Source organism: Notamacropus eugenii, chromosome 1, assembly GCF_028372415.1.
Source record: "Notamacropus eugenii isolate mMacEug1 chromosome 1, mMacEug1.pri_v2, whole genome shotgun sequence".
In the NCBI taxonomy this organism is placed as follows: Eukaryota; Metazoa; Chordata; class Mammalia; order Diprotodontia; family Macropodidae; genus Notamacropus; species Notamacropus eugenii.
This window is the reverse complement of record NC_092872.1, coordinates 240149085-240167896: the sequence shown is the minus strand read 5'-3', so window position 1 is coordinate 240167896 and position 18812 is coordinate 240149085. Positions and strand designations below refer to the sequence as shown.

At 49.9% G+C, this 18812-nt stretch overlaps 1 protein-coding gene across 1 annotated transcript in view; it reads right to left on the bottom strand.

Annotated features, from left to right (window-relative positions):
• CSPG4 (chondroitin sulfate proteoglycan 4) overlaps positions 1 to 18812 on the bottom strand; it is a 95376-nt gene that overhangs the window by 12425 nt on the left and 64139 nt on the right. Inside the window, exons 2-8 of the mRNA XM_072628291.1 lie at positions 17887 to 18050; positions 13326 to 16883; positions 11330 to 11812; positions 9703 to 9879; positions 2814 to 2823; positions 1909 to 2097; positions 672 to 806 (exon numbers count right to left, since the gene is read on the bottom strand). Of these exons, the coding sequence (XP_072484392.1) occupies positions 672 to 806; positions 1909 to 2097; positions 2814 to 2823; positions 9703 to 9879; positions 11330 to 11812; positions 13326 to 16883; positions 17887 to 18050 (4716 nt within the window). The remainder of the gene's footprint in view (positions 1 to 671; positions 807 to 1908; positions 2098 to 2813; positions 2824 to 9702; positions 9880 to 11329; positions 11813 to 13325; positions 16884 to 17886; positions 18051 to 18812) is intronic.

Below are 18812 nucleotides of genomic sequence, written 5' to 3'. Positions count from 1 at the left end.
GGCTGGAAGGGAATTTAGAAATCATCTAGTTCAACCCCCTCATTTTACAGATGACAGAACAGAGAGAAGTATTTTACCCAAGGTTATACAAGTGGTAAATGATGGAGTAGGGAATTTTTGAATTAATGTGTTCACTAATTTCTGTCATGTCTGACTCTTCATTACCCCATCTAGGGTTTTCTTCGCTGAGATACTGGAGTGGTTGGCTATTACCTTCTCCAGCTTATTTTACAGATGAGGAAACTGAGGCAAATAGGGTTAAATGACTTACCCAGGGTCTCATAGCTAATAAGTGTCTGAGGCCAGAAGATGAGTCTTCCTGATTCCAATGCTCTATCCACTGTGCCACTTAACTATCTTCTGAACCTTGAACTTGAACCTTGACCTTGAATCAAGGTTGCCTGACTCTAAATGCAGTGAAATTCCAATGTTTCACACTGACAACTTGCCCAGGGACTGCTTAGTAGCTAGAAACTAAAGGATAACCAGGGCCCTTGGGTAGACTCTGCTACTACTGTGGCTGCTCTGAATGTGACTGGCTGAGGTTGAGCAGTTTCTTTGTTCTCCGCAGCTGGCAGGAGGGGTAAGCATAAACCTAATCCATCATTTTGCCAGGCTCAGCAGCACCATTCTGACTGGCTAATAGTCAAAGAGTAAATAAACACACCCACCTGGACAGATGGTTAAGGCCTGGTTGCTTTCTACGGTGATTTGTCTTAATTTCAGAGCTTTCACAGAGAAGAAATGTCCTGGGGAGACATTTTCTCCATCGGAGAGGTTGAAGTGGAATCCACCATCCAGGGGCCCTGGAGAATGTCAGAAGGCTGTGTCATGAATATGGCCTTGACTTCTCACTATGTCTCAGAGATGGAACACGACGGGGTTGGGGGAGCCCTGTGGTTGTGAGGGGTAGAGGTGAGATGTTGGATGCTATGGGATGGTAACTCAGTGCGCTCTCTGGCCTAAGTAGGATCCTGTTGGATGGAAAGTTGGAGCTGAAGTGGGGCTGGGGTAGGGGAGTTTGGAAGGTTCATGGAAGGAGTACTGGGCAGGGAGCCTGTGTTCTAGTTCTGACTCTGGGTTGTTGGACATGTTGCTTCACTTTCCTGAGACTTCATTTCCTTAAGTAGAGATAACTGTCTTCTCTATCTATGCCATGAAGATGGGGGTGGGAGGGAGAGTAGACAGGATTAGGAGGGGCTAATCATTATACCACCAGGTGTATAACTCTCCCCAGCCCTTCAGCTCCAGAGTATGTGCTAAATTCCCTTATTCAAATACAGGCTCCTTGCCAGGGATGATTGTGGACACCTGGAATCCCTGCTATGGGGAGCCTGAGGCTGGTCGATTAACTGAACTCAGGATTTCTGAGCTGCAGTTGGGCTAAAGGTGATCAGGTACATACACTAAAGTCTGGCACCAATATGGTGAGTCCTCAGGTGTGGGGGCCACCAAGCTGCTTCAGGAAGGGCAAACCTGCTCAGGTCAGAAACAGAACAGGTCAAAGCTTCTCTAACAATAAGGGATTGGGTTTACGGATGGCTGTTGTACTTTCAACTAACTAGAACCAGATAGGGAGACCCTGTGTGAAAGAAGGAAGAAAGGAAGGAAGAAAGACAGGAAGAAAAGAAGGAAGGGAAAAAATAAAGAGAGATAGGAAAGAAGGATGAAAGAAGAAAAAGCATTTAAGCTCCTTGAGGACAGGTGGTGTCTTGTTTGGTTTGATCCGTATCCCCAGTATGTAAACATAGTGTAAGGTACATAGTATGTGCTTTTGTATCTATCTGTGTCTATATCCATCTCTTTGTCTGCCTATCTATCTGTCTGTCTACCTGTTTGTCTATCTGTCTGCCTATCTATCTGTCTGTCTGTCTCTCCGTTTTTCTGTTGGTCTATATGTCCACTAACCTTCATGGACAAACTGAACCAGCCCATTATTGATCTGGGCCTGAGTGAACTGCCAGATCTCTGTCCTTGGTGACAGCCTCAGCACCATCTTCCCATTGCTTGGCGGCTGGATGGAGAAGACCAAATCTTCAGGTGTGGAGTCAGCATCCTCTCCTTTCAGGATATCAGGGGTGATCTGGGCGGTGGCTCCTTCCACATCTGTAAGCACATCACAGCAGTTAGCAGATCTAGGACCCTAGCTAAGAGCAGCAGTAGCCTTGTCGTTGCTGCTTACCATCCTTCTATTTATGTGGGGATCAGCACTGCCTTTTTTATATAGGTCGATGTCCCTCCCCTCCCCCTGCTGCCTCCCTAAACTTGCAGTGACTCCCCACTGATAAAATAATAATAAATTATTATTTAATTTAATAGACATTTTAATATATAAATTTAAATATAATTTAATTTAATAAATAAAAAATAATGCTTCAGCTCATCATTCAAAAACTTTCATGATCTGGCCCATGACACGGTGGTAAGAATCATGGATTTGGCCTCATAGGACTTGGGTCTGAATCCTGCCTTTGCCCCTTACTCCCATACGGTCCCGGATGAGTCAGTCATCCCCTCTGAGCCTCAGTTTCCTCACTTAAGCCAATGCTGCTTCCTGTTTAGCATGCCATCCCTTCCTCTCCCATCTGCTCTCTATCCATCTTCAGATTCAAGCACCACCTTCTCAAGGAAGCATTCCCTGCATACTCCAGCCCAGCTGGACTTTTTCCTCCTCGGATAGATCTTGTTATACTTCCCATTGACCACAATACTCAGGGCTTGACCTCACATTGCCTCGAATCATTCTTTTCTGCATATAGATCTGCCTGACTATCTTTCCAAAACGTTGGTCTGGTTGCTCCTCTGTTCAAAGCCCTTCCATGACTCCTGCTGTCCAATAGTGAAATTGAATCCCCGCAGCCTGACATTCAAGGCCTCTCAAACCTTATAATACCACCCCTCTCAGTCAGTCAATCAATCAGCATTTGTGCCAGGAACTGTGTGCTAAGCACTGGGATACACAAAGAGGCAAAAGACCATCCTGTCCACACATTCTGTGTGATACAGAAGAAAGAGTGCTCCATTTAGGGTCAAAAGAACTGGGTCAAGTTGTGTGACCCCAGGCATTGGAATTCTGATATTCCTGACTTCAGGTCCAACACTCTCTCTACTGTGTTAATTAGCTGCCTCCCTTAGCATTTCTTGGCCCCTCCCCCCCAAGCATGGTTCTTCCCCCAAGAATAACTTTGTATGTCTTTTGAATATATTATCTATCTTCTGACATGTACAGATGCTGATGTAAGCTCTTTAGGGATACAGACTATTGAGCCTTTGTATAACCATTACCTTCTTCAGTGTCTAAGCACACAGTAGGTGCTTAATAAATGCCTGTTGATTGATTTTTGAAGAAATGACTAGCTGTGTGATGATATTAAAGGATCATAGCTTAAGGACACTAGAAATTGTTAAACCAGATTTTCTCATTTTATAAATTAAGAAGTTGAGGTTGTGGAGCTAAGCTAAGGTCCTGTGGCTAGTAGAATAAGGTCCTCAAGATGTCCAAGTTACTTGTATTTGAGACTGGCTGCTGGAGGAAGGAGCTGTTAAGTGTACATCCCAAGTGTGAAATTCTATGACTTAGACTTTAAAAGTTTTTTTTGAACAGCTGTCTGAGGCAGGTAACTAAGAGAAATATAGCATTATGGAAATAGAGAGAGTATATAGAGGGGGGGGGAGAGGGGGGAGAGAGAGAGGGGGGGGAAGAGAGGGGGGGAGAGAGAGAGAGAGAGAGGGTGAGAGGGAGAGAGAGAGAGAGAGAGAGAGAGAGAGAGAGAGAGAGAGAGAGAGAGAGAGAGAGAGAGAGAGAGAGAGAGAGAGAGAGAGAGAAGAGAGAATCCCCAGCAGAGCTGGGACTCCAACCCTCCACACTTAGGTGAAAGCTAAAAGGGAGAGAGCTCCCTGCCCCGGGGCCCTTCCCCGCCTCCTCCCAGGCGCCAAGCCGGGGCCTGTCAGTCACTGGAGCTTCCCTGGGGACCAGTGTGGCTGCCAGCTCTAGTTCCTCCTTGTTACTGACACCTGTCCTCCAGGAACTGGGTTTGTGTGTCAGCCCCCCTCCTGCTTGCCCTTCCTAGCCACTGTGTCCCCAGCCTGGGAGGAGACCCCAGACATGGTCTTACCCATAGGCAGAGCACACCTGAGGAAGATGATCCTAGGGGACTTGGGAAGGCCCATTGCCTTTCTCCTCACCCCCTTCCCCCCTTTTTCTCTTCCCCCATCCCTCCTCTCCCTGTTGGTGGACAGCTGAGATCTCCTTCCCAGAGCCAAAGCCTTTCACTCCCCAGGAAGGCTCAGACTTAGAATGTGCACAACTATTGGCTAGGGAACCCAGGGATGGAGGCACATAGGGTACGGGTGGGGAGGAGGTAGGGGGCCTGACCAGGCCCCTAGGAAGAGAAAGGAGCTCTAAAGAAGGGTAATGAGCACAGGCCTAGGGATAGTTTAGGGGTGGAGTTAGTGGGAGGGAGGGAGGGAGGGAGGGAAAGTGCTCTGAAAGTGTGTGTGTGTGTGTGTGTGTGTGTGTGTGTGTGTGTGTGTGTGTGTGTGTGTGTGTGTGTGTGTGTGTGTGCGCGCGCGCGCGTGCGCGTGCCTCAGCCAGGAATCTATCTGAACCTCCATGTCTCTGTGGTGATTCCTTCCCTCCAAAGAGTCAGCCTTCAGAGTGGCTCCCTGACCATGTGGCTGTGAGGGCACCGGTCTGGCCTAAATTTTGCCATTACCAATGGAACCAGAGGCTGGCCAGGAGTTCTGGCTCACTTGTGTCCTCGTCCCTTGGCAGGAGTTTAGGGAAGGTTACCGTCCTCTTCTCAGAGTCAGGCTTTTACATAATTGGAGGAAATGCTGGATTTCAGTGAGAGGTGAGTGAAAGAGTGTCATTTCTTTCCCATCCAAGTTCACAAGTGCCTAGTCTAGGTGATCTTTAAAATCCTAGTCAACTCTAAGTTCTGTTATAGCACAGTAGGAAAAAACCCTAGGATGATAATGATAATAACAGCAATTAACCTTCATACAGCACTTACAAAGTTCCAGGCACTGTGCCTGCAGATAGGCACAGTGGAAATGGTGTTTTAGAAATAGGTTCTCATTTGATCCTCACAATAGCCCTGGAAGGTAGGTGCTATTTATCTCAATTAAACTGAGGCAAACTGAGATAGAGTGATTTGCTGAGGATCATACAGTAGTGCAGGAGGCAGGAGGACCTGAGTTCAAATCTTACCTCAGACACTTGACACTCACTAGCTGCGTGACCTTGGGCAAGTCACTTAACCCCAATTACCTCATCCTGGGTCATCTCCAGTCATCCTGACGAATATCTGGTCACTGGATTCAGATGGCTTTGGAGGAGAAGGGAGGCTGGTGACCTGCACACCCCTCTCTCACTCAAAACAAGTCAAGTGCAAGTCATGTCATCATTTCTCTGATGGCATGGTCTTCTTCGGCAACAAAGGACGAACACACACAGCCAAGTGTCTGTGGCAGCATTCAAATTCAGGTCTCCCTGACTTCAGGTCTGGTGCTCTACCCTCTGTGCCCCAAGGTCTAGATTTAGAGTTGGAAGGGGACTTAGAGGCTAGCAAGTTCTACACTTTCATTTTACAGATAAGGACAGCGGAGTATGGAGCAGAGAGATGAAATGACTTGCCCAGGGTGACACAGTTAATCGGTGTCTGAGCTGAGCTTTGAAGCTAGGTCTTTCTGACTCCAAGACCAAATGTCCTCTGCACTCAAGGCCAGTTTTGTTTCTTGGTACCTGAGGTATGAAGAAAACCAGTCCTGGTGAACTAGTTAGTTTGCTGGCCTGGGAGTTTTGCATTCCTTCTTCCCTTCCTTCCTCCCTTCCTCCCTCCCTCCCTCCTTTCCTTCCTTCCTTCCTTCCTTCCTTCCTTCCTTCCTTCCTTCCTCCCTTCCTTCCTTCCTTCCTTCCTTCCTCCCTCCCTCCCTCCCTTGCTTAGCTTCAGCTTGTTGTATTCTGGCACATAATAAGCACTTACTGATTGAAGAAAGCCAATAATACCTCTACAATCTTCCTCCCAGGGTTCATAGCAAACTATAGAACCAGAACTGAAAAAGAACCTTAGAGGCTATGAAATCTAACCTCCTCATTTTACAGATGAAGGAACTGAAGCTCATCAAAGTGAAATAAGTTATCCAAAGTCACAGAAATAGTGAGTGGCAAAGGCAGCATTTGAAGCCACATCTTAAATCTTCAGAATAATAGGAGTGCCAGTGAGCTTTGTATTCAGAGGCAGTCGGTGTAATACAGCGAAAAGAGAGCCTGCTGTGGAGCTAAAAGACCTGGGATCGAGTCCTGCCTCTGATGCTCACTCAGTGTTCATGTGAAACTGGACAGTCACTTAGCAGAGATTTAGAGCTGAAAGGACCTAAGAGGCAATGAGTCCGCACCTTAATTTTACAGGTGGGAAATGGAGGCAGAGAAAGGCTAAGTGACTGGACTACTGTTACACAGCTAGCAAAATGTCAGAGGGAGCATTTCAACTCAAGTCTTTCTGATTCTGAAGCTTGGCCCTCTATCCACTTCCCTACCTCTAATAGTAGTAGTAGTGGTGGTGGAGGTAGTAGTAGTAGTAGTAGTAGTATTGGTGGTGGTGGTGGTAGTAGTATAGTAGCAGTGGTAGTGGTGGTGGTAGTAGTTAGAGTAGTAGTGGTAGTAGCAGTGGTGGTGGTGGTAGCAGTGGTAGTGGTAGTAGCAGTGGTGGTGGTGGTAGCAGTGGTAGTGGTAGTAGCAGTGGTGGTGGTGGTAGTAGTGGTAGTGGTAGTAGCAGTGGTGGTGGTGGTAGTAGAATAAAAATAACGATGATGTAACATTCATATAGCACTTTTAGGTTTGTAAAGCATTTTATATTCTCATTTGACGCTCACAATAACTCCATGAGGTATAGAGGCTATTATTATTTCCATTTTACAGATGAGAAAATTGAGGCACAGAAAGGTTAAGTGACTTGCCCTGGGTCACATAGCGAGTAACTGTTAGAGGTAAAATTCAAACTCAGGTCTTCCTGACTCTCCACCCGCTGCCCCAGCCTCCAGAACTTCTCTGGGCTCCCGTATTCTCGTCTGTAAAACGAGCAGGTGGACTGGATGGCTCCGGGGGTCCCTTACAATTGACTCCGATATCCTGGGGTCCTATGACCTTGTTCAATTTCTCGGGTGTCAGTTTCTCTATAAAATGAGAATATCTGGAATACGTCATTCCGGGGCAGGGGTTTCAGGAAAGCCAGCAAAGCCAGACTGACAGATCTGAAGGAGTGAGGGGCTCCATGGATTGTGTGATCGCGACCCTGGGTGGGGGTGGGGGGCGTGCTGCCTACCCTTCCCCCACTTCTCCATCATTGGTGGAAGTGGGAAGGGGAGGGGCAGAATTCTCACTCTAAGGGCTTCTCTGCCGTGTGTACTGCGCCTGCCATCTCGTGGCCACAATCCGGTATTACCTGTCCTCTGCTCTTCCGAGGCGATGGTGCTGGGTGATTGTGGCCCTCAGCTAGCACACCTGATTTCTCCTTCCTCTCCTGGGCTTAGGTAAAGGGGAAGGAAGTTTCTGCTGCAGAAACTCAAGAGCACGCTCTCATCTTCTCTCTGCACTTGTACCTCTTAGCACCCGGCCCAGTGCCTGGCACATATAGGTGTTCAATAAATGCTTTTGGATGGACTTATTGGCTTCCTCCCCACAGTAGGTGATCATCCAGACATTTTTTCCTCCCTACTCCTCAGAGACTCCCCACTTCAGGCATGGAAAAAACAATTCGGGGTGCCAAACTGGCCTAGGCTTCCTGACTGAGTCTACTCCTAAGGAACTTTGGAAGAAAATGACTCATTTTTCTTGGAGCCAAGTAGGGAAGTTCACTGGGCAGGTTCTCCAGAGACCTGAATTCCCATCCTGGTGTTGTCCTTGCAGGTCTCATCCTCTCTGCAGACCTGTTTTCTCAGCTGCAAAATGACCAGGATGATGGCTGCCCTGAGTATCTCAGGATTGTTCCTTGGGAGAGATGGGAAAATGGGCTGGGAAGTTAAGAGCTGGACATCGGGACAGAATGCTGCCCTTCTTAACATTATTACTTCGTTCCGCTCATCTTTCCAATGGAGTTTAGATAGAAACAGTCTCAGGACAAATTGCTCTTCTGTTGTTTATGAAAATCTATATAATTGAATGTTCTGTGCATTCTGGCACAGAGGGATAAGATAACTACCTTTTGTAACTGGACAAGGTACATTGGGATGAAAGGTTATCTTCTGTAGTTTTATGGGAAACATCTTTAGGCTGATAATAACTACCCTTTACAAAGATGATCTCATTTGATCCTTGGAACAATCCCACAAAGGAGGTGCTATTATCATCCTCATTTTATAGCTGAATAAACTGAGGCTAAGAATAGTTAATGACTTGCCCAAGGTCATACAGCGAATCAGTATCTGAGGCAGCATTCACACTCAGGACTCCTGACTCTAAGCTCTTTACTCTATCCATTGTACCACTTAGCTCCCAGCTAGAAGAACTCCAGCAACAAAGACAACAGGGATGACGTGTCCCTACTTCATCTTATTCCCACATGGCTTTAGTCCCATTATTTTATCTCCCACAATCCTCCAGGACCCTACCTTTCCCCCTCTATCCCATATTACTAGCCTCTACTTATTTTCCCTTTGGGCAAGCTGGACTATTCACTACAGCCCCAGAATACCCCCTGTACTTGCCTATCTTTGCTTATTCTGTTGTCCCTACCTAGAACAAAGTCCTACCTTAACCTAACTCAAACAGCACCTCTTCCATGAAACCATTAAACCATTTCTCATCCTCCCCCACCCCTGCCTCTCCCCCCAATGAAATAACTCTTCAGATCTCATGGAAGACTTTGTTTTACACCATTCTAATGGAATGAATGTAAAGGCATTTACTATGTGTTGAGCACCAAGACTAGGGAATACAAACAGAAACTGGAACCAATCCTTGTACTCAAGGTAATTGGGAGAGAGACGATACATAAAGGAAGAGTCAAGTTCATGTTCAGCTTGTGGAATATGGAAAGGACAGGTAGGATTCAGGTTTTGGCAGGGAAAATTGCAGAGTGGATGGCAAGACCCTACAGATATTGGGGGAGCAATAGCAGGGCAGATAATCCTCAGCCATGAGAGATCAGTGTGGAAATGACTTATCACACAATAGTGTGCCTTACAGTTCTCTGTGTCTGTGTCTCATCACTACTAGACTGGGAACACCAGGAGGGCAGGGATCATTACTGATCTAAGCTTTGTATCTTACCTGGGACCTCTGCTCAAAGTAGGTGCTTAATAAATGAATAAATGAAAGGTGAGAGGAACCTGTTACTACTGACCCTACCCCAGCTGCGCCCTAGAGGAATCAATCATGTGTAGGAGGGTGGGTTTTTTATCCCCCTGCTGGGAGTCTCAGCTCTGGTCTCTATCAGAATTCTTCGGATTGGTGACACACTGTTGACTCTGTCACTGACTCTGTGAATGACTGTTAGCTACTTGGTTTAGGATGGTCCTTCACAGAGCTGTCACTGACTTCATAGTGTAAGTAGGAATTCTTCCTGCCTTAAAGCTGCCATTCTGCCCTTGATCTTGTCCTCCAGGCACATGGGTGGGTAGCTGGAAAGGATTCTGAGAGAGCATTGAGCACTGGCTACCATAGCTTTCTCAGCTCTTCTGGGATCCCCGAGGAAGCCTTACCTGTACACCGGTGTTGACAGTGAGGGCTGGGACTTGGTCATTGAGGGGCAGGACAGTGATGCCAAAGGCCACGGGCTGGCTTTGCCGGTCAATCTCAGAGACATTGGCCATGAGGATGAAACTGTCCACCAGGGTCTCGGTGCCATCATGTACATAATGAATCAGATGCTGCTCCACCTTGAGAAGGGAGAGAGATGGACACACAGACAGAGGTCAGAGCCCAGCCTCGCCTGCCTGCTCTGGTGAGGGCCCTTTCTGTGGGTCCTTTCCCACATCCTGCATTTGGTCAGGGATGACTTTAGCTCCTTTGGAAATCCTTGGCCCACTTCTGAAATCTAGTCATCGTCTCTGGTTATATCCAGCCCCAAGTCCAGCCGGGAATGGCTGCTCATCACCTCCTCATGAGCTAGCTTTTTACTCCTTCATCACCCCCTCATGAGCTAGCCTTTTACTCCTTCATCACCTCCTCATGAGTTAGCTTTTTACTCCTTCATCACCTTCTCATAAGCTAGCTTTTTACTCCTTCATGACCATTTCTTTCCCTCCCTTTTCTCAGAGGGAGTTCTTGCCAGCATAATGTGTGAGATTTTGTTACCTTGTCATTCAAGGCCCCATACAACCTGGCCTCATTCTACCTCTCCAGACTCATTTTCCTTCCCCCCCCCATCATCAATCTTCTGTTCCATCCAGGCTGGGCTGCTCTATCCTTTATGCATACCAGGCTCCTTCCAGCCACTGAGCCTTGCCTCCTCTCCCTCTCCTCTCTTCTCCCTTCTGTCAGGTTCATCCTTCAAGGCTCAGCTCCACCTCTTCCTGGAAGTCTCCCCTGACCACCTCAACCTACATTGACTTTTCCCTCCTCTGACCTCCTCTGACTGCTCATTCCCTATGCCCACTTAGAATAGCCTTTCCTGTCCTATTAGTAATGCTTCTAGGTGTGATTCCTTTCTCCTCAGCCAGACTGGAACCACCCCAACAAGAGAGAGCATGTCTATGTGTCTTCTCATCTGACCACCAGTGTAGCTTGGCCTGGGACTGAGCTCCAGATGATTAGCGTTCAAACCCTTCTTGCTTGATATTCAAGGCCCCAGGGGGTCTGGTAACTCTCAGCCTTTCCAGACATCTCTCACATCACTCCCCTCTTCACTCTAAGGTCCAGCCCAGTTTGGCAACTTTCAACTCTCCAAACATGTCCAGGGCTGTCCTACTCCCACACTTTAGCTTGTGTGTCTAGATTTTGACTGGACTCTCTCTTTCCCCTTTACATTCCAGCTCAGATTCCACTTCTTCCAGGAAGTCCTCTCGGATTGTCCCATCAGTAGTGAGCCTCCCCCCACCCCAACTTGGTTTCCACTTCTCTTCAAGGCATTTATCACATAACACTGTATTATAGCTGCCTATATTGCTGTTTTATCTCTCTGCTATGATGTAAGCTCCCTGAGAAATTTTTCATTTCTGTTCTGTGCACAGTAGGTCCTCAGTACTACTTTACTAATTGATTCTTTAGGAATCCCTTTAATTCCCTCTCTGGGGCCATCTGGGTATTGCAGGAATACCAGAGAGGCTCTGTCCCCTGCCTTTTCCTGCTGGGGAAGGAGTCTCACTTCCTTGCTGGGGATGTTGGTACCTCTCTCCAGGTGAAGGTGCTGAGGTTTCCATCTTGGGGTGTCTCTCCTCTCTTGATGCTCCCATGCTGGGGTTGCTCCAGAACTAGGAACTCTAGGCCAGACAGTGTGGGGAAGTAGGGGCCAGTGACCCTAAGCACCGGAGGAGCCAGGGTATGGGCACCACCCTCAGGCACAGTGAAGTTCTGGGTCTCCAGAGGGATGGTGACAGGCAGCACCTGCAGCTCCACCTGGACTCCTTCTAGTGTGGTCCCCATGCTGGAAGCCACATCCAGGCCAAAGTGGTCAGTCCAGCCCTCTGCCTGTGAGTGGACATACAGGACCTGACCCTCATTCACATTCTCCTGAGTGAAGGTGTGGACAGGATCCAGGCTGGGGGGCTCCTGAGCTGAGGATCCCTGAGAGACCCTCACTAGGTAACCAGCTCTTGGAGGGTCAGTCACCTTGTAGACAATCTCTGTGGCAGGTACATCTTCCTGGGTCACCTGTGGGGGTGAGGGTGAGGAAGGGTTGGTGAATGAGAGGCATGCAGGAAACATGGAGTATTTTTGATAGCAGGGAAAAGGAGCTACTGTTATTCTTTCCTCTCCCCTTCCTCCCTCCCTCTTCCTTCCTTCCTTCTTTCCTTCCTCCCTTCCTTCCTCTTCTTTCCTTCTTCTTCCTCTCCCTTCCTCCCTCCCTCCCTTCCCTCCCTCCTTCCCTCCCTTCCTTCCTTCCTTCCTTCCTTCCTTCCTTCCTTCCTTCCTTCCTTCCTTCCTTCCTTCCTTCCTTCCTTCCTTCCTTCCTTCCTTCCTTCCTTCCTTCCTTCCTTCCTTCGTCTAGTGAACACATTTGGGGGTTCCATCTTAAGACACAAGGGGGTGCCCTTCCTCTTCTCACACTATGTCTGGAAATGAACTTATACCTTTTTTCTACACCAAAGACTCTTTCTTGGGATAAGGAGGCTTGGAGGCACGGTGCAGGTGCCCATTCACCCACTACCAGCACTCCTGAGAGGGCATTGGACAGATTTGCTTGTAAATTTTGGGCTTGCCACAACAGAGAAAGGGAGCTGCCTCCTTACTATCTGGTGTCCATTCTCTGACCGTCATCCCTCCCGTCCCACACTTTGCTCCTCTCCTCTAAGGCTCTGGATGAGAAGAGGATTAGGATTGAGCTGTTCCACTGTGTCCATCATTTCAAGCTTGCCCATTTTACAAATGAGGAAACTGAAGCCCGGAAATTACTCGCCCAAGGTCACACAGAGAGCTGGGACCAAATTCAGAACTTGAAACCATGTTTCCTGTATGTGGGGAGATTCTGCTCAGAGACTGAGGGTCGTCTCAGAGCCTTCCTCATTGCTGTTCAGCCCTCGGGGTCCTTGGTTTACAAACCACAGGCATGAACAGGTGAGGTAGCTGTGTGTGTGTGTGTGTGTGTGTGTGTGTGTGTGTGTGTGTGTGTGAGAGAGAGAGAGAGAGAGAGAGACAGAGACAGAGGCAGAGAGAGAGGGAGAGAGAAAGAGAGAGACAGAGAGAGATGGACAGAGAGAGACAGAGAGAGAGGGAGAGAGAGAAAGACAGAGAGAGATAGACTGAGAGAGAAAGACAGAGAGAGGGAGAGGGAGAGAGAGAAAGGCAGAGAGAGTATGTGTGTGAGAGACAGAGAAAGTGAGAGATATAGAGACAGAGAGAAAGTGTGTGTGTGTGTGTGTGTGTGTGTGTGTGTGAGAGAGAGAGAGAGAGAGAGAGAGAGAGAGAGAGAGAGAGAGAGAGAGAGAGAGGTGCAATTCTAAGAGGCAGTGGGATTGATGGGAGATTTGGAAGTCCAGGAGTGGGAGAGACTCCTGTTCCTACTCCACAGAGCCCACTCACCAATGAACTTCTTCTGGAATCCTCAGGACTCAAGCAGTGTCCCCCACCCCTGGTGCTTGCATGTCCCCTGGGGGATGTCCATTTTGGGAGAGAAGCCCCGCTTCCCCCAGCCATGGGAATTTTGGGTCACAGGCAAGATCCTCACCTCTAGGAAATCCCTTTTAATTTCAGCTGCCTCCCCCTGGAAGACGTAGATCTTCTCCTGATGCACAATCTGAAGTGGGGCCAGGGGTCTGTCCAGGGAGATAGTCACCTTCAGTGTGTCCTCTGCAGTCACCTGTCCAGCCTCCACAGAAAAGCCCAGGGTATCTTGGGGATTGCGACTGCCATTGTGTTGATAGAGAACAGTACCTTCAAGGAGATCCCTCTGGGAGAAAGTGGTGGTGGGCTGGCCTGCTCGGAGCAGCTGCCCCCAGCGGGGGGCTGTGGTAATGTGGTAGTGGACCTCCTCACTACTGCGGATGTCCACATTGGTGTCAAGGCCTAGCACGGATGTGTCAATGGTTCCTTGGCCTCCCTGGGGGACAACCAGACCAGAGTTGTTTGTGATCCGGAGGTAAGGTTCAGAAGCCTGGACCTCAAGCAGGGCGGTGGACTGGTGTTGACCATCTGACACCTGGAGCTGGATCCAACCTCGGTCAGCACCCGAGTGGACAAACAGGATCCTCTTTTTCCTCAAATCTTCTTGGGTAAAACGGTAGACAGGCCGGCTGGGGTCATCAGCAGCCACAATACTGCCAAAGAGCAAATCCTTTCGGGTGAGCACCAGCTGGGCATCAGTGAAGCCCGAGTCAGCATCAGTGAACGCCACATCATCTGTGGTGAGCAGCCGCTGCCCACCTCGAGCCACATGGAAGACACGGCTGACTGTCTGTACTGGGGCGTGGTCATTCATTGACTGGATGGCCACACGGAAGACCCCTCGCACTTCCTCCCAGGCCATGCCCCCACTGCCTTCCCCTTGGCGCACGGCCACAAATGGGATATCATCTTCTGTGGTCTCTGAGTTATCATGCTGATAGACCAGCCGGCCTAGGAGCAGATCATCATTAGTGAATGTTGTCACTGGTGTGGATTCTGACCCAGAGCCCTGCCCTGTGCCCTGCCACACCAGACTGCCATGGCGTGGCTTTTCAATGACCTCATATAGGTAGTTGGCGCTATTGAGGCTCCTGACAAACAGGTGGTCTTGGGAGATGGTGCCTTTTCCCCCCTCAGGCACAGAGAGGAGGACGTTGGTGAGGACTGGGGCATCTGGATCACCACCAATGCGGATGGGGTAAGTGTAGAGTGGGGAGGAATATGGGGGGGCTGTGACACGGAAGAGAAATGAGTCTTCAGCTTCCTCGGAGGCCCGGGCTGTTGCTCGGTAGGTCACGTGGCCCTTCTGAAGATCTTCCTGAGTGAAACCTTGATTATCTGTCAGCCGCATGCTGTGCAGCCGCAGATTCCCCTTCCTGGGGGCCTGGACAATCTCATAGTGGAAGGAAGTGGGACTGGGGTCCACTTCCTCATCCAGAGTGGCCTCCAGCTGCTCTGTGGTGAGCACCTCCTGCCGGGTATTATGGGTCAGCAGGGGCACGAGCTTTAGCATGTGGATATCAGCTTTCTTGATGGTGATCAGGAAGGTGTTATTGGCCAGGGTCTTCTGTCCCACCTGCACCTCAAACATCATCTTCTCTGTGGTGTCTTGGGTGTGGTGCTGGGGATCTGTGCTCAGGTAGCGCACCTGCCCCTGCTCAACATCCCTCTGGTAGAAGGAGCTGACAGACCTCCAGTCCCCCCCGGAAGCTCCAGTGGCCCCTTGCTTCTGTAACTCCCCATATAGCAGGACCCCAGTGAGCTGGTACAAGATGCTCACATCTTGGTTCACTGCATTCGTCTCGGCTGACAGGTTGGCTGTTGAGATGAGTGCAGAGGAACCCTGTGGCACGAGCAGCCCCGTGTTGTTCTGGATCTGCACAGTGGGCTGGATGGCTACCACACGCAGCACAGCGACGGGGCTGGTGTCCACACTGTCAGTGACCCGGAATAAGAGGTCCTGGGAAGGGCCACCTCTGTGGATATAGGATAAGCTGCCTGCTTCCAGTTCCTGGCAAGAGAACTCAGCCACCCGCTCACCAGGCCGGGAGTTACGTTCCACTGTGCCACCTTCCAGGTGCTGGGTCCCAATGAGCTGGAAGGTAAGGCTTTCACAGGATGTGTCTGGGTCATAGGCCTGGAAAATTTCAGGCCCAAGGGCCTTTTGTGTGTGCTCCAGGATCACCATCAGGCTTCCGTGTGGGAAGACCACCCGGGGTGGGTCATTCAGGGGGTTTACCTGTATGGGTAGTATGTAGGTCTGACCCTGGCGGAGGCACTGGGGAACCATGCTTTGGGTCATCACTGTGACTTCCAGGACCACCTGGTCCTCAGGGTACTCAGAGCCATCATGGATGAATCGGATCTTCCGACTGACCACATCCAGGAGGGTGAACTTCTTTCGGGACTGGGCACCAGGAATGCTGAAATCCAGCTCCCCATGTTGGGCCTCCCGAGTCACAGCGAACAGTACCTGGGACTGCCGGATGCCCGCCTCACTCAGATCCAGGGTGGGCTGCACATGCCTCCATTCCAGCCAGGCCGTGCCCCCCTCGGCCACCACCAGGGGGCTCAGGGTCAGCAGCTTGGTGAAGTTAGTAAAAAGAGGCGGGAGACCTGGCTCCAGCTGACAGGGCTCGGGCATCTCCAGTTCTGTCCAGGCGTCAGGTGCCAAGGTGGATGGCAACTCGTATACTTCATAGGCATCGTCTTCATACTCTTCCTCAGGGACTCCACAGCCTGCAGTGATGTCTCTGGTGATCAGTGCCTTCTGTAGTCCCTGCCTCTCCCCGTTGATGATCAGGTCCTCCAGGCAGCCTGTGAGAGACACGTTGGAGACTGCGGATGCCAGGCCCAGCCTGTGCTCCCGCAGACGCCGCGAGGCCTCTTCATCCAGACCCCCAAGGAACAGGCTTCCTTGAGGTTCCAGGGAGCTGTGCACACCGCGGTTGGAGGTGCGGGTGGGGTACTGGTCCACAGATATCTCTAGCATATGCACATCCACGTGGACTCTGACCTCGTGAGGCTGCCCATCAGCCACTGAGACGCTGTTGTGCAGCATGACGGCCCCATGGCCCTTCTCCACTATGGCCCGCAAGTGTCCATCGGAGATCTCCAGATAGATGAAGTCACCCTGTGGGCCCCCTGCCTGGTAGGCCAGTGGCGCTTGCTTGACCCGTGTGGTTAGTGTGAACTCCAGAGTGCCCTCGTCTCGAGTGCTCCAGGTGGGGAAGGCAGCCAGGGCACGGGGTCCTGTGAAGCCCAGAGCCTCGTCTTCACTGGCTGAGAACTCTGCGGCACAGCCATCCCTTATGCCTTCGGTCAGCCGGGCCAGAAGGTTCATGCCATTGAGGGACGCCTCCTGGAGGCAGCCGCGAAGTGGGCGGCTGGCCCTATTCAGGTAGGACAGATGCAAGCTCCCAGGCCCTCCCACAAAAATGCCATAGGAGGCCTCTAGGGGGGCCTCAGTAGCAGTAGTAGAGGAATTGAAGAGGTCATCGACTGTCAGGGAGACCTGGCCATCTGCCACCATCACCTCCACATCATGGGTCCCCAAGTCATTGAGAGGCAATTCTTCAGGGGACTGCAGAATGATCTCTTCATTTCTCTGGACTAGTTGGATCTGCAGTAGGGAGAAGGTAGAGTGAGAAACAGGGTCAGGACCCACAGGTGACCCCCAAGGTCTTGCTTCCTACCCAAATGGGAGCCTGGGCAAGAGTTACACCACAAACCTTCAAGGGACTGTGGTTTTATTGGCAGGGACAGCCTCTCCTCTGATTCAGGTCACAACACCTCTACAGACTGGTAATGGCAAAATCTTTTGAAGTTTTGACCTGGGATTTTAATTGGTGGAGAGAACATCCTTCCACCAATGCAGGTCAACACTTGTTCAGCAACTTAGAAGTCTTAATAGAGTTCCCTGGGAAAATGAGAGTTTAGGTGACCTACCTAAGGTCTCACAGCCAGTACAGGTCAGAGACAGGACTGGAACTCAGGCCTTCTTGTCTCTGGATCTGTCAGCAGTAGTTTAGGTGATCTTCCTAGGGTCACATAGCCAGTTGTATGGGTCAGAGATAGGACTAGAACCCAGGCCTTCATCTCTGAATCTGTCAATGAGAGGTTAGGTGACCTACCTAGGGTCACACAGTCATTATAGGTCAGATACAGGTCTGGAACTCAGGCCTTCTTATCTCTGGATCTGTCAGTGAGAGGTTAGGTGACTTGCTTAGGGTCATACAATCAATGTGGGTCAGAGACAGGGCTGGAACCCAGGTCTTCTTGTCTCTGAATAGGGCTCCCTAGCTCCACTCTGCTTCCTAATGATAGTCATAGTGAGCATCTCCAGCAATTTAAGGTTTGCCATGTGCTTTACTGACACCTCATTCAAGCCCTGTAGCATCCCTGGGGGATAGGTGATGTTATTATCCCCATTTTACAAGTGAGAAAACTGAGGCAGAGAGACAGAGAGAGACTCTTCTCACTCCCATTCTGGTGCTTTCCCTAGCACCAGGGAGCAACCTTGACTCCTTGGATCTGGCAGTTTGGGGCTCCCCTCACCCCCTCATAGGCTCATATCTCAGGCAGGCTTCTCAGGTGGGTCTGGAATACAGAATGGGAATACTGACCTTCAGCCTGCCAGAGCGTAGTTCCACCAGGAGGTGGTCACTCGGGCCAGCTAACAAGAGGAGAAAAGCATCTGACTGGGCCGTGAAGATTTGGAGCTTAACGTGAATCTCACTCAGGGCTTCATCCAGGGGCATCTCCAAGTGGTTCTCTCCGAAGAAGGAAGCTGCAGAGGGTGAAAGGTTAGCTATGGGTCAGGCTGGATGCTTCATGGGGATCCTGGGGAGTTCAGAATGCTAGGCTCCTAGAACATTAGAAGAGTCCTCCCTCAGAATCCATCTTTGAACTAGGACAGGGGAATGTTAGCTTGGGAAAGAGAAAACACTAGTAAAATTGTCATGTAGAAGGAGAATGACATTTGCTCTACCCATCCCTACTGGGCAACTGCTCAATTGAGGGGGCAAAACCCCCAATAACTTCCTAACCAGTAATGATCTCCAAAAGCAGAATGTTTTGTTGCAACAGGTAATGAGTTCTCCATCACTGGTGGTCTTCAAGCTGTCTGGAAGACTACCATTCAGGGATGACGTTAAGGGCACTCCTGTTCATGCAGGGATGAGACTTGGTCAACTGATTCTCTCGCCATTTTGAGACTGAATCTGAATGAGCTTAGGCAGGACTGCAGGGCGCATGCTCATCTCCTTCCTCTCAGGCCTTGGAGGTCCCATTGCCAGCAGCTGGCTTCTCCAGAACCTTTACCATTGGTTTGGTTAGAAAGTTGGCCTGAATTAGCTGAACAATAGACCCCAGAGAGAGTCTATTAGAAGGCAGTTAATGCCCTGTTCTGGAGAGAATTTCCTCCATTGTGTGAAACGATTTCCCGTTATTGAGTGATTTAAGGATCCCCTGATGAGTCAGCAGACCCATACATATTTTTTATTCTCTTGATTGCGCCAAGGAGAATGCTTAGGTCTCAACTGCCTTCTGG